This window comes from Aegilops tauschii, chromosome 2 (genome assembly GCF_002575655.3).
Source record: "Aegilops tauschii subsp. strangulata cultivar AL8/78 chromosome 2, Aet v6.0, whole genome shotgun sequence".
In the NCBI taxonomy this organism is placed as follows: domain Eukaryota; kingdom Viridiplantae; phylum Streptophyta; class Magnoliopsida; order Poales; family Poaceae; genus Aegilops; species Aegilops tauschii.
The window spans coordinates 524,546,526-524,569,408 of NC_053036.3; the positions used below are offsets into that span (position 1 = coordinate 524,546,526).

The 22,883-nt window shown below is 49.9% G+C and overlaps 1 protein-coding gene across 1 annotated transcript; it reads left to right on the forward strand.

Moving 5' to 3' along the window:
• Positions 1 to 12,437: 12,437 nt before the first annotated feature.
• On the forward strand, positions 12,438 to 14,859 carry LOC109763564 (putative cis-zeatin O-glucosyltransferase). Its single transcript, XM_020322404.4, has one exon. The coding sequence runs from the start codon at positions 13,247 to 13,249 to the stop codon at positions 14,654 to 14,656; it is 1,410 nt and encodes a 469-aa protein (XP_020177993.1). The 5' UTR covers positions 12,438 to 13,246; the 3' UTR covers positions 14,657 to 14,859.
• The last annotated feature ends 8,024 nt before the right edge of the window (positions 14,860 to 22,883 follow it).

Consider the following 22,883-nt stretch of genomic DNA (forward strand, 5'->3'; position numbering starts at 1 on the left):
ACATCGGGGAGCACAATAGATCAGGAGTTCCGCTGCCGCAAGCCTCCAGAGCCACGAAAAACCAATCGGGACCCTATTCCAGCACCCTGCCGGAGGGGGGATCCCTCACCGGTGGCCATCTTCATCATCCCGGCGCTCTCCATGACGAGGAGGGACTAGTTCACCCTCGGGGCTGAGGGTATGTACCAGTAGCTATGTGTTTGATCTCTCTCTCTCTCTCGTGTTCTTGAGGTGGTATGATCTTGACGTATCGCGAGCTTTGCTATTATAGTTGGATCTTATGATGTTTCTCCCCCTCTACTCTCTTGTAATGGATTGAGTTTTCCCTTTGAAGTTATCTTATCGGATTGAGTCTTTAAGGATTTGAGAACACTTGATGTATGTCTTCCATGTGCTTACCTGTGGTGACAATGGGATATCACGTGATCTACTTGATGTATGTTTTGGTGATCAACTTGCGGGTTCAGTGAACTTATGCATATGGGTTGGCACACGTTTTTGTCTTGACTCTCCGGTAGAAACTTTGGGGCACTCTTTGAAGTTCTTTGTGTTGGTTGAATAGATGAATCTGAGATTGTCTGATGCATATCGTATAATCATACCCACGGATACTTGAGGTGACATTGGAGTATCTAGGTGACATTAGGGTTTTGGTTGATTTGTGTCTTAAGGTGTTATTCTAGTACGAACTCTATGATAGATCGAACAGAAAGAATAGCTTCGTGTTATTTTACTACGGACTCTTGAATAGATCAATCAGAAAGGATAACTTTGAGGTGGTTTCGTACCCTACAATAATTTCTTCGTTTGTTCTCCGCTATTAGTGACTTTGGAGTGACTCTTTGTTGCATGTTGAGGGATAGTTATATGATCCAGTTATGTTATTATTGTTGAGAGGACTTGCACTAGTGAAAGTATGAACCCTAGGCCTTGTTTCCTAGCATTGCAATACTGTTTAAGCTCACTTTTATCATTAGCTACCTTGCTGTTTTTATATTTTCAGATTACAAATACTCATATCCATCATCCATATTGCACTTGTATCACCATCTCTTCGCCGAACTAGTGCACCTATACAATTTACCATTGTATTGGGTGTGTTGGGGACACAAGAAACTCTTTGTTATTTGGTTGCAGGGTTGTTAGAGAGAGACCATCTTCAACCTACGCCTCCCACGGATTGATAAACCTTAGCTCATCCACTTGAGGGAAATTTTCTACTGTCCTACAAACCTCTGCACTTGGAGGCCCAACAACGTCTACAAGGAGAAGGTTGCGTAGTAGACATCAAGGACTCTGAGGACTCCGATGAGGAAGAGATCCGGTACGAAGACAGTTTCGGGGCGGGGGAGTATTCCCCAACGCCCAGTGATCACATCTGCGAGGCATTACGGATTGGATACTCTGTGGAGGAGGCGGCCGGACTAGTTGAGGAGATCGTTTCGATGATTGATCGAGCTTGGGATGGACTGGGCAAGGCGGAAGCGGTTGAGGTACTCCGGCGGGTTGTGCATCGCCGGACGGCACCGTCGGCGATTCGTCCTTGGAGAGGACCTCTACCTAAGGTACGTCTTCCATCTCTCACCCTTGGCGACTTTTTAGGCTCTTGGAAGGTAGTCAAAGGTCTCCGGAAGAAGAACCGGCCGGTGGCGGCGCCAGCGCCGGTCTTGGATCTCGGTGAGATCCGAGCGGCCAGGAAAGCTCGTTTGAATCTTTTGCTAGGCCAAGATGGGCCGATTTTGGAGGAGGTGGGCTTGGGCGCAAGAGAACCTGGGCAAGTGGCCGAGGAAGCGACCCAAGTCCTCACCGAGACGGGCCGATCGGGGTACGTGGTGCGGGACTCGGGAACACAAGCGGTTTTCGCTCGCGTACAACGCTATCCCAGGATCGCTACGCCTGGCTTCCCCAAGCTAGGTCTTGGATGAGCGACTCGCGTGTCTCCACCAGCAGCGATCTCCGCCGTGCAACCAACGTCCGTCGCGGACGGCATGGCAGGTCGGGGGGCCGAACCGCCGCCACGAGCTGATCCCCCGCCGCCGCAAGGTGCTCCTCCGCCCAGGCCGCCGGTCCGTGATGCGAGGGCCGCGACGAACCCTAATGGCTCAGGCCGGGGGCGCTACGCGGGTGCGGGACATGATGATCGTGCCCAGTCTCGTTGGCAGTGGGGTGATGACGGGTATAACGCCTATGGGGACAGACAACACCGGGGTTCTTCTTCAACGGGAGGAGGCTGTGGTTATGCATGGCAGAACAACGGCGGTGACGGCCGCCATTTCTATGGCCCTCCGGGAGGTCTCGTGGAGGGGCCAGCTGGTCCTACCTTCCGTCCACGCGGCAATTATCGCTATAACCGGGGAGGGAGGGGAGGTGGTAGACGACCGCCCCCGCCTAGACCTCCGCCACCTCCGGCCCAGACGACAGAGGTGCAGAAGGCACCGACGACGGTACTTGGGGAGGCGGTGACTAAGCCAGTGCTGCCGGCGGCTGCCATGGAGGCGGTTACGGCGTTGGCGACTGTACAGGTGCCCGTGGCTAAGCAGACGGCAACTAAGCAGCGGGATTTGGCTTCTGATAAGAATTCTGACAAGGCCGCCGATGAACGTATGGGTGCGGACAAACGCGACGGGGAAAAATTATCCAAGTGGGCACTTAAGAAGAAGAAAATTACCGTGTTACAGATGTGGTGAGCCAGGACATTTTGTGGCAGAGTGCACCACTGAGTTGTGTGACTATTGTAGTAGATCGCAGCATGCGTCTGCTGACTGCCCACTTCTTTCTGGCCCCAAACCGGTAGTCAACATTTATGGGGTCTGTTGTCAAGAGTTAATGTTTTTTGAGTCACCGGAAGTGGCACCTATGGTGCATGTGATGGAGAGTTGCTTTCCCGCAGTCGTCAAGGTTACTAATGGGGTTTTGACAGAGGCTCAGATTATGAGACAGTTGCGGGACTTGGTGCCAGGTGATTATCAGTGGGATCTTGTTAAGTTGGAGAACCAGACTTACAAGGTTGATTTCCCCACTAAGGACCAGTTGCATGTTCTCAAGTATGGCTTGTGCAGAGTACAGAGTTCGAATATTGTAATTGCTTTTGATGAGTGGAAAGAGAAGGAACCCGAGGGTATACCATTAGAGAAGGTATGGGTGCGCTTCTTTGGGGCACCACGCAAATATATTAACCATTTTTTGGTTGCTTGGAGCTTGGGGTCGCTTATTGGCAAGACGGAGCAGGTTGACATGCATTTCACTCGTGCTCACGGAGTTGCGAGATTACTTGTTAGCGTGGCCAGTTTGCAGCACGTGCTGGATGTGGTCAAGTGGACACATGCCGGGGTTACATATGTGCTTGTGATTGAGATTGAGGATACACCAGTACCGCAGGAGGGAGATGATCTTCAGGATATGGATACGACTGAGGGTGATGGAGGAGCCCCCGGGAATCAGGACAAGGGGCCTGAGAGTAATCCGCAGGACTTGGCGAAGGGGCCGGAGTCACAATCGGACAAGGCGGCAACTGCCAAGGAGTCGTCATCCACGACACCGGTTAACACGCTCCGGTTTGGTTCTTTTGGAGCTTGGTCTGCACCTAGTCGGTTATGGAGGAACCGAGTTGAGGCGGATGATCCAGAGGAGCTCGAGTTACCATCGGTGTTGCCTCCTACTGTTGGTTCGCCTAATGTGCTTGTTTCCCACAGGGTTGATTCCGAGATTCAGGACTCGCAGGGCTGCGGTCTCCCGTTGGCAAGTGGGGGTGGTGGGCAGGAGGCTAGCACTCCTAGCCCAATTACGCCTGTATCAGGTCATTTGGGGGAGGGGCGCGGGCTGGAGAGCCGCCCTACTTGCTCACCGCGGGGCAGTTCTGGGCAGCTTGGTTCGGTGCGCAGGCAGGAGGCCAGCACTGTTCCCTCGCCGACGTCATCTCTGCGCTCCATCATCGGTTTGGGGGGAGAGGGACTATGGAGCAGGTGGCTCCACGGTCAGTTTCCCCCACCATGCTAGCGAAACCGCGCCTATCCCTTCTTCACCGGCAACTAGGGATGGGCGTCTCTGTGGGGAGCGATCAGCTAGGGAGAGGACTACAGAGGAGCTCATTTCCTTTGGCGGGATCCCGGATCCGGTAGCGTCTGGCAGGCGTGTCAGCAACTCGATCCAGGAACAACCTGATGTTGATGACCTGCAGTTAGCACGCGCCAAGAGGGCGGCCATGCTTCGAGATTTCGAGGCAACTACAGGTATGTCTTTTGATACAAGTTGTTCAATTATGCATTTCTTTGAGCATGAAATTATTGATAAGGCAAACAACTTAGGAATAACTTTGGGTTCAAATGAAAAAGAGGTAGCGAAATCTGTTAACGATATTTTGGATTTAGAAGCAGAACGGGCCTCTGAAATAATTTGAAACCTTGCATCACTTAAACCTATGAATGAGGATGACATGAACAACTTAGGAATTGTAGTCCTTGAGAACATTTGCAATAATCTTTTACCTAGTGATGATGCCGAGGATGAGGAAGGATCCGAGATTATGGACACTGTAGAGCCTCTAGTGACGGAGGTCACTGTCTCGTGCCCTGTTGAGCATACGGTTCCGGAGGGTGCTGGGGAGAAGCCTAAGCGATCCTGGAAACGAAAAATCTATCCTACTTCGGCGGTTCGTAGAAGCGCTAGGGTTAAACTGAAGAAAAAATTCCATGATGACTTATGAAAGGAATCTTTTGGAATAGCAGAGGTCTAGCTGACTTGGCTAAACGAAGGTTCTTGGCGGAAACAATGGTAGAGCAACAATTAGATTTTATTGCGCTTTTGGAAACACGACGGGATAATTTTACTTCACAATTTCTTGGAACTTTATCCGGAGGAGTTGATTTCGATTGGCACGTCTTACCTCCTAGAGGAAGATCTGGTGGGATCTTACTAGGGGTTCCGTGTGAAACACTTGAGGTCCTTAACGTGGTTCGGGGAGATTTTATGGTTAAGTTTCGGGTGAGATCAAAATTGGATGGTTTCCGATGGTTTCTCGTGGCTGTGCATGGAGCAGCACAACCTGAACTTAAACCAGATTTCTTGGCTGACTTGGTGCGGATTTATGGAGATGAGAATCTACCAATCCTGGTCGGTGGTGATTTCAATATAATTCGGAGGAGAGATGAAAAGAACAATGAAAATTTTGATGGTCGGTGGGCTATGATGTTTAATATGATTATCGAGAGTCTTGATTTGAGAGAAAGCGAACTCACCGGTAGACAATTTACTTGGGCCAACTCGTTGCCCACTCCAACTTATGAGAAGTTGGATAGGGTACTTGCTAGTGTGGAATGGGAACAAAAATATCCTTTGGTGTCGGTCCATGCGATGCAAAGAGCGATCTCGAACCATACACCATTGCTTGTAGATTCGGGAGAGGCTACGCATATTGCGAACAAGAATGCTTTCTCTTTCGAACTTGGTTGGTTCGAGAAAGAAAACTTCTTGGAGATCATCGCACGCGAATGGGCTATTCCTGTTAGTGGAAGAACTAGTCTTGAGAGATGGCAAAATAAGATCCGACATTTGAGGCAGTTTTTGCGAGGTTGGGCCAGAAATGAGAGTGGGATTTACAAACAAGAAAAAGAGCGACTTACTCGTTTGATCGAAGCTTTAGATTTAAAAGCTGAAACTAATCTGCTTACGTTGAATGAGCAAAGTTCCAAGTCCGAAGCTGAGCAAGGCCTACGAGCTCTTCTTAGGGAGGAGGAGCTCAAATGGGCACTGCGTGCCAAAGTGCTTAAGGTTGTCCAAGGGGATGACAATACACAATTTTTCGATATGATTGCGAATGGCAAACATAGGAAGAAGAAAATCATTCAGCTTGAACAAGACGAGTGGACAATTTTGGGGCATCAGAATCTGAAAGCTTATATCTCTAAATACTATAAACAATTGTTTGGTCATCCAAAAGCTAGTACGGTGACCCTAAACGAAACTCTTATTGGAGATATTCCTCAGCTTCAGGTAGAAGATAACGATATTCTAGCTGCACCGTTTACTGAGAAGGAGATTCTGGATGCAATCTCACAAATGAAATCGAATAAAGCACCAGGACCAGATGGGTTTCCAGCTGAATTCTATAAGAAATGTTGGCATATTATTAAAGATGATCTTATGCCTATGTTTCATGATTTCTTTAACGGTCATTTAGAGTTGTTTCATCTTAACTTTGGTATGATTACGTTATTGCCAAGGAAAGAAGAGGCGGTTCGGATTGAACAGTTCAGGCCAATTTGCCTTCTTAACGTGAGTTTCAAAATCTTCACAAAGGTGGGGACCAATAGATTGACACAAATCGCGCATTCAGTGGTACAACCAAGCCAAACAGTGTTCATGCCAGGGCGACATATACTGGAAGGGGTGGTCGTTTTGCATGAAATGTTACATGAAATCCATTCGAAGAAGCTTGATGGGGTTATCTTCAAAGTGGATTTCGAGAAGGCGTATGATAAAGTAAAGTGGTCCTTCCTACAGCAGGCAATGCGCATGAAAGGATTTAGCGAGGTCTGACGGAACAAGTGGGTTCTCAAGTCTAGAAGGGTAGTGTCGGGATCAAGGTTAACGATGATATCGGTCATTATTTCCAGACACACAAGGGTTTGAGACAAGGAGATTCCATGTCTCCTCTCCTGTTTAATGTAGTGGCCGATATGTTAGCCATTCTCATTGGCAGGGCCAAACAGCATGGGCAAGTGGAGGGGTTAGTTCCTCATCTGGTTGATGGAGGAGTATCCATTCTACAGTATGCTGACGACACTATCTTATTTATGGATCACGACATTTCTAAGGCACGTAATATGAAACTTATTTTATGCCTATTCGAACAATTGTCTGGTTTAAAGATAAACTTCCACAAAAGTGAACTGTTCTGCTTTGGGAAGGCCAAAGACGAACAAGATACATATAGACAATTGTTTGGATGTGAATTGGGATCTCTACCTTTTAGGTATTTGGGCATACCGATCCATCACCGTAAGTTATCTAATAAAGAATGGAAATGTATCGAAGATCGAATAGAAAAAAAGCTGAGCTGCTTGAAGGGTAAGCTCATGTCTTATGGAGGTCGGCTAGTGCTGATTAACTCAGTACTGACTAGTATGCCGATGTTCCTACTATCGTTCTTTGAAATTCCAAAAGGGGTACAGAAACGACTTGATTTCTTCAGATCTTGATTCTTTTGGCAGTCAGATGAGGCCAAGAGGAAATACCGTCTCGCGCGATGGGACATTCTTTGTCGACCAAGAGACCAAGGCGGGCTCGGTATTGAGAACTTAGAAATCAAGAACAAATGCCTTATGAGCAAATGGCTTTATCGGTTAGAGACTGAGCCGGAGGGCATGTGGGCACAGATTTTGCGTAATAAGTATCTACAGTCGAAAACACTAGCTCTGGTTACCATGAGACCAACCGACTCGCCATTCTGGAAAGGGATCATGAGAGTGAAAGACTTGTCCTTTCGTAGGGTCAAATTCCTAGTTGGCAATGGGATGTCAACAAGGTTTTGGGAGGATACATGGTTAGGAGAGACGCCCCTGGCCATCCAGTATCCCACCATCACTACTGGAATCGGCAGATTTGCCGTCTGCCGACTCTTTGCCGTCAGCCAGCGGACGGCAAAGGAAGGCTTTGCCATCAGCCACCAGAAAGCGGACGGCAAAGAGGCAGCGGACGACAAAGATAGGGTTTGCCATCAGCCGTATCTTTGCCGTCTGCTAGCTGACGGCAAAGAGGGTGGGTGGCGGGCTTACGAGGACAACCTAATGGCCAGTTTCTTTGCCGTCTGCTGGCGGACGGCAAAAGTGGACGGCAAAGAGAAAGCACACCACGCGGATCGATCACACGGATCGATGACATGGCATGATCTGCTCCACACATGCATCTCCACAACGCAAAACTGATGCGGCCCATCCCACGCCCCCACCACCCACTCTCTCTCCCTTATCCTCCTGAGAGCCACCCCACCACGATCTGTCTCCCTTCTCTCTCGTACGCCTCTGCTCCCCGCTTCTCGTCGCCCCAGCCGGCCGCCGTCCCCGGCTCCCGTCGCCCCCTTCCGGCCACCACCTTGCCCGCCGGCACGACCCCTTCTCTCTTCTCCCCCGACGCCGCCGTGCCCGGCCCCGTCCCCATTTGCCCCCGCCGGCCCCGGCCCCCATCGCCCCCTTCCGGCCACCACCTCGCCCGCCGGCGCAGGCCCCTTCTCTCTTCGCCCCCGACGCCGTCGTGCCCAGCCCCGTCCCCGGCCCCCATTGCCCCTTCCGGCCACCACCTCGCCCGTCGGCGCCGGCCCCTTCTCTCTTCGCCCTCGACGCTGCCGTGCCTAGCCCGGTCCCCGTTTGCCCCTGCCGGCCCGATACCTCGACGCCGCACCACCTCCCACCTTGAGCAGCGGCGGCCTGCGGCAGCTCTGCCCGCAACCAAGGGTGTTGGCCCTCATCGAAGGGAGGGGTCGCAACCGGATCCAGCGCCCGGATGAGCGTGGTGAGCTCCGGCGCAGGACGCCGGACAGGCTGCTCACCGAACGTTTTTTTTTAATATTTACTAAGTTCTTTGCCGTCCGTGATTTTACGAGGCTGACGGCAAAGATTGCGTTTGGCAGACGGCAAAGGGAGGGCATCTTTGCCGTCCGCCGCTGATGGCAAAGGCCCCTTTGCCGTCCACGTCAAAAAGCAGACGGCAAAGAAGCTCTTTGCCGATGCCTACTTTGCCGGAGCCTTTTGCCGTCCGCGGCAGACGGCAAAGGCCTTTGCCGTCTGCCATCCTTGCCTTTGCCATCTGCCGTGGCAGACAGCAAAGTAGCTGATTCCTGTAGTGCATGTATAACATAGTGCAACGTAAGGAGGATTGCGTAGGCACCGTTCTACATACGAGTCCATTGAATATCCAGTTCAGACGAGCGTTAGTTGGTGAGCGGTGGACTGCATGGATGCACTTGGTTCGGAGATTGATAGATGTTCAACTCTCCGACCAACCGGATTCGACGCAATGGAAACTAGTTAGGAATGGAGTTTTTACGGTAAAATCTTTCTATATGGATCTGGTTAATTCTGGCCCAATCTCGAGATCGCTGCATATTTGGAAGATTAAGGTTCCTTTGCGCATTAAAATCCTTATGTGGTTTGTCCACAAACAAGTAATTCTTACAAAGGACAACTTAATCAAGAGGAGATGGGTAGGTAGTCCACGATGTTGTTTTTGTGATCATGATGAAACAATACAACATTTATTTCTTGAATGCCCACTCGCTAAATTATTGTGGAGATCGATTCATATAGCCTTTAACATTACTCCTCCAGTTGACATTACAGGGTTGTTTGGAACGTGGTTAACTGGGGTTGAACATACTACGGCAGCCTGTAATCGGTTCGGAATATGTGCGCTTTTGTGGGCTATATGGAATTGCAGGAACGATTTGATATTTAATAGACAAAACAATTTATCTTTCTTGCAGGTCATCTTCAGAGCTACTGCTTGGATCCGTACGTGGTCCTTACTCACTCCTATGGAATCCAGGGAGCCGTTGGTTACTGGGTGCAACCACTGGGAGATGGTAGCACGGGCTTTATTTAACCGGTTCGGATGGCGGTCGCATAACAGGATAGGAGTCTAGGGAGCTTATCCTTCCTTTTGCCATTCCGGTTGTGATTGTCGGCATGAACTTTGTTTCTATTTTATTTTCGCTCCACTTGCGAGCTGTAATACTTTGACGACTTTGTGTTACTTTGCGAACTTTTAATAAGATGGCTACCTGCATCATTGTGATGCAGAGGCCGGGGTATGCCTCCATTTCCAAAAAAACAAATCTACTGTATACATTTACAAAAATACATACAAATAAAATTATGGTGCAATAAAATAATTTTTTGATTTATTTTTGTACATGCTACAGTAAATCCGTACAGTGGTTGCTACAGTACCCTGCCATCCCTTTTCCGTTTTACACACGCATTTAACTGTAGCTTCGTGACATCCCTTGAGGATGTTAGAGGATCCGCTTCCCCTTTTCTTACGACAAACACATCATCAGGATTACACATGAGCGACTCAAGTATAGGGCTCGTCCTCCAGCGGACGACTCGTTGATCGGGCTTATCATTGCCGCAAGGCTAGTATTGTTGACGAGTAAAATGCACTAGCGGTCATTGAACTTACCACATACGCTCACTTTGGTTACTGTACTTAAGAATACGGTCAATACGGTCACTATATACGTGTTAAGGTGATTATACAATCACTCCTAGATCGTATAGCTTTGTATTTCATCTATTTGATTGGTCAAACAAGGCCTCGTCAGTTTTTTTTTTTTTTTGAATATGAGGGCCCTACCTATCAGTGGGTGGAAGAAAGGAGTAGGAGGAAATAAAATTATGCGCCTGTGGGGAGTCGAAACCAAATCCCAACCAGCTGCACTTGTCTCCCGTCTTGTCCAACTTGAGCAAAAAGCCTTTTATATCGCTACTAGATTCACGTGACAGCCATTGCATTTTCTTTTCTTTTGCGTCCGAGCCATTTGGGATTTAAACCTAAACCAATTGTTTCGGCTTCAGTGGTCGGGCCTTTTAGGATTTAAAAAGCAGTTTTGGCAGTACAGTGTATGATTCACGGCCAAAATTGCATTAGCACTTCCCTCGCAAGAAAACGAGATTGGATTAGAACTTCAATTTCTATTGTTCAACTAGTAAGATGCCCATGCGTTGCACGGAACATCAAGATGGATTTGTATGAGTAATTTATCTTGTGAGAGAAGAGGATGAACGAGAGAATGCCTTATTTGCAAATGTGAAGAGGAGTGTGGGTATCTTTTTGCAAAATTGCCATAATTTCCTTCCTATCCGTCGGATATAAACCGGATAGCCTATATTACAGGATGGCAGGCACCTCATCATCATCAACTCTATTTTTTATAAGAGTAGAGATATGTACGCGTAGACGGCGGCTCGACAGTGAGGGCATGAGCTATGGGGGCATTACCTAGGTGTGGTCTCAGCCTCCACCTAAGAAAAAAATTTGATGAGGCCACTGGTTGAATAATCCCATCCAACACAAGCACCATCTCCTAGTGGCCCACCTAGCTCTCCATGACTACCTTTTTTACTTTCGATCCAAACAAACTAGCTCTCTCTCCCCCGTTCCCTTCTTTCTTTTTGCCTTTTGCAGTGAAGCAACCGGCTCTTCTGCAAGAGCCCGTTTGGTTCTGCAAGCGACTGCCTTTTTGATTTTCTCCTCCACGTGAGCTGCTTGTCCGACGTGTATCTGCGGAGCACCCGTCCATCCTGGAGCGATGGCCTTGCCCTGACGTGGCCGCAGCTGCAGCGGCAGCTCCAGCAGATTTGATGCGCGTCGTTGCTCTGTTTTTAGCACGAGATGACCGGGGATTTGGCGTGTGGTCATCTTGTAGCTAATTACGGCGGAGTGTACTTATAAAAATGGTTAATATATGTCTATACAATTTTTTTAATAAATGTTTAAATGCATAAAAATAATATACACGTGTTAAGTACTTCAATTTATGCTTATAAATGCTATCAACAATAATATATACGTTAGCCAAATTACGCTTGCGATGGTGCAATTTGGTACGGTAAAACTGATATGGAAGAAATCACTATGAATTAGAATGCGCAATCATCTAAATCAATAGAATGGTCTTATATGAACATACGCGAAAAAGAAATACCCAACGGCTGTCACGTGAATGTCTAAAAGTTATAAATCGATTTCTCCTCTAGTCTGGCACAAGGTTGGAACCGAAGGCGCTGGTTTGCCTGCTGGCACATAGCGTGAGGTATGGGGTTCAAATCCCCACAGCAGCATTTTTATTTTCCCACTACTTCTTACTTCCACCCACTGACAAGTAGGGCCCGCATAGACAGAGATAGAAAATAAGGTGATGAGACGCCACGTGGATTGTTTGACCAGTCAAATGAATGAAATACGGAGCTATAGTGACCGTATAATCATCTTAGCACGTATATAATGACCGTATTAAACGTATTCTTAAGTATAGTGACCAAAGTGAGCGTACACGATAAGTTCAATGACCACTAGTGCATTTTACTCATTGTTGACCGTGGCATTGACAAGTTCCGATCGACAGCCGCCTCACATCTCCCGGCCATCGAGCGTTGATTCATTCTCTTATCCAACACGTAACGACACGTTAATTCTGCCTGTATCTTTGCTGCTGCATTCGATAGCGAGCGCGGAGAATGCGGCTGCGCAGAAAACGGCAGCGTTATCATGCACGTATATGGGAGCACACACGCAGTTGGATATTCGCTCTCGCTGCGGCGAAAACAGAGCACGGCGATGGGTCAGTTTTGTGCTCTGACGCCGACGGCGGTGGCATTTTCCCCCTTGCCGTGGCAAAGCCGGCAGCTCGACCGACGCGCGCGCGCCCTGTCCACGGGGAGCCTCCACACTCGTCCGGCGGAAGCTCCCCGGTTCAATCACGAGACCCGGTAAAAATGGCGATGCTGCTGCGCACGCGAGTAGAATTTTTTCGATTTCACCTCTACCTGCTCAGCGACTACTACTTGCTGGAACAACGACGTGTCCGCACACCTACAAAGTCAGATGAACATTTCTTGGAGAAGCAGACACTAGTGTTTTCTAGAGGAAGATGAACAGTCGCACGAGCTTAGCTTAGCGCGAAGAACTCACGCACGAGGTAGCTCGCACGTCACCGTGTGCGTCCCTCAGGAGTAGCCGCATGTTCCGTTTCGGGCCTCGTCGGCTACAATAGATCGGCCGGTGGCCGGTCGTCACCCATGACGAAGCCGGCGCGTCGCTTCCGCAGGGTGACATCCCAAGGAGCCTTCTAGGAAAACCTCGAGCCGGGGCTCCGGCCACTCTGCCATGCACTGCTCGTGCCCTGCGTACCGCTAACCTTCTTGGTTGTTGGCGTCATTCCATACATAATATGGTTGGTGCCAATGGCCGGGAGCGAAGCTGGGACATATATTCTATCATATCCCGGATCCTAAGATCCTAGTAGTACGCGACGTCACCAATGGAGGAAATTGGACTCGCGTGCAGCGTGCTGGCCTTGATTAATCGGATAATCACAGCCCCTTTGCTCTTGTTAGCGGAGAGATCGATCCATCGATCCATCTCGTCTATATATATATAGCGCCGGACAATCTGTAGCTTCGACGCCGCAATTCAAGCAGTTATACTACACTGTACAGTACACTTCTATACACACGCGCGCGGGAATTCAATGGCGGTTGACTCCATGGAATTGGAATCGGTGGCCTTGGTCGCGGTGCCTTTCCCGGCGCAGGGCCACCTGAACCAGCTCATGCACCTCTCCCTGCTGGCCGCGGCGCGGGGGCTCTCCGTGCACTACGCGGCGCCCGCGGCGCACCTCCGGCAGGCGCGCTCGCGCCTGCACGGCTGGGACCCTCAGGCCCTCGGCTCCGTCCAGTTCCACGACCTCGGCGTCTCGGCGTTCGAGTCCCCGGCGCCCGACCCGGCCGCCCCGTGCCCCTTCCCGAACCACCTCATGTCCATGTGGCAGACCTTCACCACCGCCGCGCGCGCCCCGCTCGGCGCCCTCCTTGAGCGCCTCTCGGCCACCCACCGCCGCGTGGTCGTCGTGCACGACAGGCTCAACTCCTTCGCCGCCGTCGAGGCGGCGCGGCTGAGCAACGGCGAGTCGTTCGCGCTGCAGTGCGTGGCCATCTCGTACAACATCGGATGGCTGGACGCTGAGCACCCGCTCCTGCGCGACAACGACCTCCAGTTCCACCCCATCGACGCCTGCATGTCCAAGGAGTTCCTGGAGTACGTCTTCCAGACGGAGAAGGAGATGGAGGAGCAGGGGGGCGTGCCCACCGCCGGCATGGTCATGAACACGTGCCGCGCACTCGAGGGCGACTTCATGGACGCCATCGCGGCGCACCCGGTGTTCAAGGACCAGAAGCTCTTCGCGGTTGGGCCACTGAACCCGCTGCTGGACGCGACTGCCCGGACGCCGGCGAAGACGCGGCACGAGTGCATGGAGTGGCTCGACAAGCAGCCGCCGGCGTCGGTGCTCTACGTGTCCTTCGGGACTACGTCGTCTCTCCTGGCAGAGCAAATCGCGGAGCTGGCAGCGGCGCTCAAGGGCAGCAGGCAGAGGTTCATCTGGGTATTGCGCGAGGCCGACCGTGCCGACATATTCAAGGAGCCCGGCGAGAGCCTGCACGACAAGCTGCTCTCTGAGTTCACTGAAGAAACTGAGGGGACTGGGCTGGTGATCACCGGGTGGGCGCCGCAGCTGGAGATCCTGGCGCACGGCGCCACGGCGGCATTCATGAGCCACTGCGGCTGGAACTCGACAATGGAGAGCCTGAGCCACGGCAAGCCGATTCTGGCCTGGCCAATGCACTCCGACCAGCCGTGGGACGCGGAGCTTCTCTGCAAGTACCTCAAGGCCGGGCTCCTGGTGAGGCCATGGGAGAAGCACAGCGAGGTGCTACCGGCGGCGGCCATCCAGGAGGTGATCGAGGAGGCGATGCTCACGGACAAAGGGATGGCGGTGCGGCAGCGGGCGAAGGTGCTCGGCGAGGCCGTTCGCGCCGCCGTGGCCGACGGCGGCTCCTCGAGCAAAGGCCTGGACGACTTCGTTGCTTACGTCACAAGGTGATCATCGTATCTGTGCATGCCATAGACAGATACGCATTGGGTGGTTTGGTCTGATCGGATGTGTTTGAAACTTTTGAATTATGCCTTCTACGAAAGCTGCATTTCAGTATACAATGATTTGTCGTTTTCAATGTATTCATCTACTCACTTTTAATCACACAAAGGGCGAAGAAGAAAGATTTGGAGGAGATGATAATCTAGAAAGTATTTTCATCTAAAAGCAAGTGGTAAGGGAAAATAAATAAATCATACATAGTATCAACATTAGTATTATGATGTTGATGAAGTGAATGCGGATCACGATGTATACTTAAACATGTCACTAACTTTGACTTCTATAGAGTTCTGTCTGGTCCACATGATGTAACGACAAACCTACAAATCAAGATTCTCCGGGGAAAGAAATACCACGAGTACAATTGAATGTTAGAAATTGGCTCAGGAGGACATAGACGTCTCAACTTTAGAGTTTACATGACTGAAACAGTTATTGTTTGGCCCATAATGTCACGGAAGTGTCTTTTTTTAGTGCTCCCACACATGGGCCCAACACATAAAAAATCACCCCAGAACGCACCCTTCCATTTTTGGTCGGACCCTCCCCTTCTCGCTCGGTTTTCCGTCGTAGCAGGACATTTCTCGTTGGAGCGTCCTCCTTTAAAACCAGGTGACGCCCACCTCATCTTTGTCATGCGTTGCAACATAGATGATTTTTTCATATTTACAATATAATATAGTGGGTTAAACTAACCCATACTATTGACACAAAACAATAAATAACTACAGTGATCAGTCTCAAGGGTACATTCAACTTTGTAAATGCACACCGACATGGAAGGTGAGTGGCCAACTAAATATATTCCTAGTCACGAATAAGCTCCAACTCTAGACCAGATACCATTCATTGCTAGAAGGGATATATAACCGTCGTTCTTCTCTTCCTCGTCTTTCCGTACATCTTCTACTCCTAACCTCTTCGCCAACCCATTTTGCTAGTGCCAACCAGCACCACGTCAACATCAGTGCGTTCATCAGCGACACCTCTTCTTATTCCTCCTCCTTCCTCGTCAGTTATATTTGCATTCCTACTTATTTTCTATAATACTCTTTCTTTGTTATTTCGATTTGTTTTTTGGAACACTCTTTGCTTCTCGAACACCATGTACCACTTGGTTGCTTTAGTTCTTTGTCCTTCTTATTTTCGAAACACTCTCCCTTTCAACTAAAGCATGAACCACCTTGCCAATGTAGTGTCTTGTTGTCCTCACTCGCGAACCTTTCGGCAATCGTCAGCGTGTGGACATCCTGTAGAGCATGGTCGTCATCCACCTTGATGAACGCTAGGTCGCCATGTTACGAGTGCATCGTGGCCGTTGTCCATGATGGCAAGCGGTGCTCGGCCATTTCATTGAGAACATGTTGATCGTCCTTTCCCACAAGCGCTTTCAAAATGATTCAGCGGGAGTTAATTGCTTGCTTAATTAATTAATTACACAAATAATTAGCGGCCAACCTAATTCTCTGTATGCCTAATTAACTGCCAATCAAATCAATTAATTTCTTTCTAATTGGAAATTTTTTCTACTTTTAATTATCTATAGGCATAATTAAGTGTCTATCTAATTAATTAATTGGATTAATGACTTGATTTCCAAATTGATTTCGGTGCGAAAATAATTCCTATTTAAATTGACCTAATTAATTGCATATGTAATTAACTGTCTACCTAATTAATTGCATTAATGGTTTGATTTTCAAATTGATCCAGTGCTCGATTTTTAAAATATTTTCGCATGAATAAATGCTACGAACGATGACCACTACAGAGTATTGTAGGACACATTTTGTTGGGATATAACTACTGGGTATGAATCGCCCAGGAGGGGTTATTCCACTGGCGACTTAGCAATGAAGATGGTGGGTCATAGCAAGCCCATTGGCGGCCCAAGACCCAGAGGCGACTCAAGGCCCAAGAAGATGAACCGCCATATGTATGCCTTATATTGTAAGGCAAGCTTAGTTAGTCACCGAGCTGGACACGTTGTATATGAGCCGGTCGGGACTCTGTAAGCCGCCGGGCATCAACCTGTGTATATAAAGGGGGTGACCCGACGGCGAGTTAAGGGCAAGAAACAAGAGATCGAGAACTAGGTTAAGCGTATTCGCTCCCTGGTAATCGAATCCTAGCAATACAACCCCAAAATGGATTAGGCCTTTACCTTCACCGCAAGGGGCCGAACCAGTATAAACTCTCTGTGTCCTTTGTCCCGATTAACCCCTTTAAGCTAACCTAGTTGCGATGGCTCCACGACTAAGTCCTTACGCTAGGACATCTGCCGTGTTAAGTCCACGACAGTTGGCGCCCACCGTGGGGCCAGCGCACGGTGGTTTCGAGTTCTTGAAGGGCAGCTTCGAAGGGATCAAGGGATACGTTGTGGGCCGGATACCAAGAGTCATCGCGGCAAGCTTTACATCGACGACGCAGGCTGGGGTCCCGAGGCCGACTCAATTGAGTACGGGTACCGGGTCCCCTTCGGCGGAATCCACGTCTTCATAGGCAAGATCGGCGAACCGGGCCCTGAGCCGGACACCTGCACCGACATCATCGAGACGGCTCAGCGTGCACTACCCGCCCGGGTTCAACCCGCCATGAAGCATGCCTTTGTTGGATGCATCCATGGGGCAGAATTTGAGGAAGGATCTGTGTCTAGCGGTGAGACGGTCATCTACTTTGATGGTGAGTCGTCAACCGGTGAGACCAATTCAATGTATCAACTGCAGGACGGTCGGCTTGGGGGCTGTTCTGAGGGCGATAGTATTTCGGACCCCTATGAGCCGCCGAACAGGGTGGCGATCTTCATGGACGGTACACAGCCGGTGCTCGGTTCAACAACCGCCGCGGCTATGACATCTAGCTCAGCGGTTGCGGTGGCGGCTGGTGCTGGCGGCTCTGCGCACCCACCGGCTCAAGTTTTGACATAGTTGTTGGAGGCTTTGGCGACTTTGATGTGGATGGAGATAACTCTGGATACTCAGGAACATCATAAGGTGGATGTTGCAAAGCTACGGGATGAGATAGATCAGACTAAGGAGGAACTGGCGGCTGAGAACGCTAGGATGGCCGTGGAGCGAGCTGCTTTAGATGCTCAGGCGCAACGGATCCAGGCAGACTCTTTCCGGCTCACTTTGGATCAAAACGCTTCAAATGAAATCATGAGAAGGAGGCACTAGACTCGTTTACCTCCGGTTTATGAGGCGAGAAACTTATTCAACACGCCTGGGGCAGGGACCAGTGACCCACCGGTGGTGAATCGGGCGGTTGAGGCGCCTGGGACCGGAGCGCCGGTTCATCCACGTACGATGGATCCACCTCGTCTGAATACCACTCCACCTCAGCATGTTCCAACACTGCCAGGACATTATTCTAATCCTTTGGATAATATGATTGCTGCGGCATGACAGTTGGCGGCTCTCCCGGTTGAAGGCGAGTCTCCGGCGGCGATTGAGACACAAAGGGCCAGAGAACTTCTTCAGACGGCGTTGGATCAGCAGGCGGCTTATTCGTACAGCCGTGAAAGGATTCATTCGACCCCTCGTCCAAGCCGGAGTTATAGTAGGCACATTGACTCACCAGCAGTTTCAAGCAGTGGGCAGCACTGTAACCAGCCTCGTGGGCATGACCCGGCGCGCCGTGGTGTCGATGCTCAGACCTTGGTGGATCAGGGCAGAGCACGTCGGGAGGCCGAGCTGGCGGCTCAGCAACAATCTCCGATTTATCCATCAGCTTCGGTGGAGGCAGGCGTGACCTCTAGAACCTTGGGTGTGCCATGTTTAGTGCCGGCTCTACGGAACGAGTGTTTGCCTAAGGATTTCAAGGGTCCTCGAAAGGTGCCTAATTACACAACAGATCAACCCCCTAAGGCCTGGGTTGAGAGTTATGATATGGCAATGGAGATGCTGGATGTTAGCGATGGTGCATGCGCTAAATATTTCACCATGATGTTGGATGGGCTGGCTCGTACTTGGTTGAAGGGGCTCCCCGCTAACTCCATCAGATCATGGGCAGAGTTGAAGGCTCGTTTCATCCAAAACTTTAAAGACACATGCAAGCAGCCTATGTCAATCCTGGATTTAGATTCTTGTGTCCAAGGCGAGGGCGAGTCGACAACCCATTGGGTGCACCGGATCTCATCTGTTATCCACTCGTCGGACAGCATCAACGCCGGTTCAGCAGTCCTGATGTTGGAGAAGAACTGCCGTTTCCTCCCTTTGAAGCAGAAACTAGGGCGGCTTAAACGTCACTGCAATGACATGGGGAGCTAATGGCGGCTCTCGTCAAGTATGCCGACTCTGATGGTACCAAGGACCCCGAGTTTGATGATGAGAAGCCGGGTAAGGGAAAGAAGAGCGACAATACGAAAGGGCAGCAGGATAACCCGGCGGGTCAAGGTGGCAATGCTAAGCACAAAGCTGATGGCAATTTAGACTTCGTGGCTAACACCAATACGCAGAATAATAATCAGCGTCGCAAGGGTAAGCCGGCCCGATTTGGAGGACCGAAATTTAACCTTGAGGCTATGATGAATCAGCCTTGTCCAAAGCATGGTACGCACGAGAAGCTGGCCACTCATCTGTGGAAGGATTGCTTCATCATGAAGGAATATAGGAATTCCAATTTCTTCCAGAACAATCATGGCCTGAATGACAGTTCAGGATCCGGCTCTCATGGATCTGGCTTTGGTGGTGGCGGTTCAAACTTTGGTTTCCAGGGCCAAGGAAATCAAGGTGGTTTTAATCAACAGTCTGGTCAAGGGAATCAGCAGAAACAGTCGGGTTATCAGAGTAACCCGAAGAAATTGAATAGTGGACAATATCATGTGTTCATTACAAGTCTGTGTAAACGAGATTAGAAGCTCCATAAAATGACAGTGAACGCGGTTGAGCCGGCGATTCCCCGTTACTTGCGATGGTCTGAACATCCGATTCTTTGGAGCCGTGAGGATCACCCGCCCCGGGTTGACAATTCGGGTCACTTGGCTCTAGTGGTGGCGCCTCAGGTTGGATGTTACAAGTTCACTAAGGTGCTCATGGATGGAGGCAGCAACATCAACATTCTTTACTATGAAACCTATCGTCGCATGAGCTTGACTGACAAAGATCTTAAGCTGTCGAACACTTTGTTTCACGGCGTGGTGCCTGGTAAGTCGGCGTATCCAGTGGGCACGATTTCGTTGGAAGCGGCTTTTGGTGATGATCATGATTCAGATCGGAGACGTTGACTTTCGAGGTGGTTAAAATCAAGAGCCCTTATCATGCTCTGTTTGGGCGGCCGTCTTATGCTAAGTTCATGGCAAGGCCTTGTTATGTTTATTTGCAGCTCAAGATGCCGGGTCACAAGGGTACCATTACAGTGCATGGGAGCCGGAAGATAGCCTTGGAGTGTGAAGAAGGTGATGCGGCTTATGCTGAGTCTGTTTGTGCAACAGAAGAGTTAAACTTTTACAAGGATAATGTTGACCCGGCGGATATGACATCCTTGAAGAAGCCAACTACGGAGCATGATCCTCTGTTGAAATTTAAATCGGCGGACGACACTAAGTTTTTTGATTTCATTCCTGGCGATTCATCCAAGCAGTTCAGCATCAGTGCTAATGTGGATCCGAAATAGGAAAGCGCGCGCTCATCGAGTTCATCCGTGAGAACTGGGACATCTTTGCATGGAAACCTTCAGACATGCCAGGTGTACCGAGGGAACTCGCTGAGCACACTCTCAATATTGATCCCAAGTTTAAACAGGTCAAACAATTCCTTCGTCGCTTCAACGAAGAGAGGTGTAAGGCCATTGGTGAAGAAGTGGCCCGACTCTTGGCAGTTGGGTTCATTGTTGAAGTCTTTCATCCTAAATGGTTGGCTAACCCGGTGCTGGTACCTAAGAAAAATGTTACTTGGCGCATGTGTGTGGATTACACAGACCTTAATAAGGCTTGTCCGGCAGATCCTTTTGCTCTCCTTCGTATTGATCAGATTATTGATGCTACGACGGGTTGTGAGCGCTTGAGTTTTTCGGATGCTTATTCTAGGTATCATCAGATCAAGATGGCAGTTAAGGACCAGGAGGAAATCTTTCATCACTCCCTTTGGAGCCTTGTGCTTGATACGTCTCTAACGTATCTATAATTTTTGATTGTTCCATGCTATTATATTATACATCTAGGATGTTTTATATGCATTTATATGCTATTTTATATGATTTTCGGGACTAACCTATTAACCCAGAGCCCAATGCCAGTTTCTGTTTTTCCTTGTTTTTGATTATCGCAGAAAAGGAAAACCAAACGGAGTCCAATTGACCTGAAATTTGACGGAGATTATTTTTGGACCGGAAGAAGCCCACGGAGCATCGGAGATGGACCAGAAGAGTCCCGGGCTGCCCACGAGGGTAGGGGGCGCGCATTATTTTTGGACCAGAAGAAGCCCACGGAGCATCGGAGATGGACCAGAAGAGTCTCGGGCTGCCCACGAGGGTAGGGGGGGCGCCCACCCCACTGGGCGCGCCCCCTGCCTCGTGGACAGCCCGGAGACCCCCCTGACTTGTTCCCGACGCCAATACCTCTCATATATACCCAAACTTCCAGAAAGAAACCTAGATCGGGAGTTCCGCCACCGCAAACCTCCAGAGCCACCGAAAACCAATCTAGACCCGTTCTGGCACCCTGCCGGAGGCGGGAATCCCTCTCCGGTGGCCATCTTCATCATCCCGACGCTCTCCATGACGAGGAGGGAGTAGTTCTGTGACGCCCCCAATTCGACCGTACACTAATCATACACACAAATGTGTACGATCAAGATCAGGGACTCACGAGAAGATATCACAACACAACTCTAGACACAAATAAAATAATACAAGCTTCATATTACAAGCCAGGGGCCTCGAGGGCTCGAATACAAGCTCGATACACAAGCGTCAGCGGAAGCAACAATATCTGAGTACAGACATAAGGTTAGACAAGACTGCCTTAAGAAGGCAAACACAAAAGCAACAACGATCGAAGAGGCAAGGCCTCCTGCCTGGGACCTCCTAACTACTCCTGGTCTTCGGCAGCCTCCACGTAGTAGTAGGCATCGGCGGTGGCATCTGGCTCCAGGGATCCACCATCTGGTTGCAACAACCAGAAAGAAGAAAGAAGGGGGAAAGGGGGAGCAAAGCAACCGTGAGTACTCATCCAAAGTACTCGCAAGCATCAGATCTAAACTAATTATGCATTGGTATCAAATGGAAGGGTTGTATCTGTGGACTGAACTGCAGAAAGCCAGAATAGAGGGGAAGGCCTAGCCTATCGAAGACTAGCATCTTCAAGCAGCTCCGAGCATCTTGCAGCATGTAGGAGAGTAAAGAATAGCAGTTTATAATTAACAAGCATGTTGTAGAATTAATGCCCAGAGATCCTTCCTCGACTCCCTGCGAGAAAGCAATCTCGGAGCCACATATCCATCACAAGTATCAGGTATCCATTTCTAGTTGTATAAGATCAGGATACAAGTCTGAACGTCTATTACCGAGGACACGGTATTCGAATATATATCTTCCCTGCAGGGGTGCACCACGTTACCCAACACGCTCGATCACTCTGGCCGGACACACCTTTCTGGGGTCAATGCCCGGCCTCAGAAGATCAACACGTCGCAGCCCTACCTAGGCTCAGCAGAGAGGTCCCCGCCGGTCTACATCCTAAGCGCCCCGGGGTCTTGGGCCCATCGCCTATTGAACTCCGGGTCGTTGCGAGCAGGGTGGATACCAGCACCGCCTCGGATGGCCAGCACGATCCGACCGTGCCACAATGCTGAACTGGACGTCTAACAAAGCTTCGGCTGATACTGCGACGTCGAGGCCCATAACAATTCTCGCGTGGTGGTTAGTGCGTAAAGGCCAAAGGCCAATTCAGAACAAATACCCAAACCTGTTAGTGCATTATTAAAAAGAAGTGACGGCTGTCGGGACAAGTCCGGAGCTATCACCCCCTCCCGGGTGATACCGCTAAACAGCCAGCCGCCACCATAACAACTCCTCGGGTGCTCTCCGGGCCCGCCCGACTTTCACCAATGTCTCAAGTAAAGTCAAGGTAACTATGTGTCCAGACATCAAGGGGAAAACCCGAGGAATCACCCCCGGTGGATTCCACTCAATGTAATCATCAAGGTGAACGTAAGAGGGACCACCCTCGAGGTTC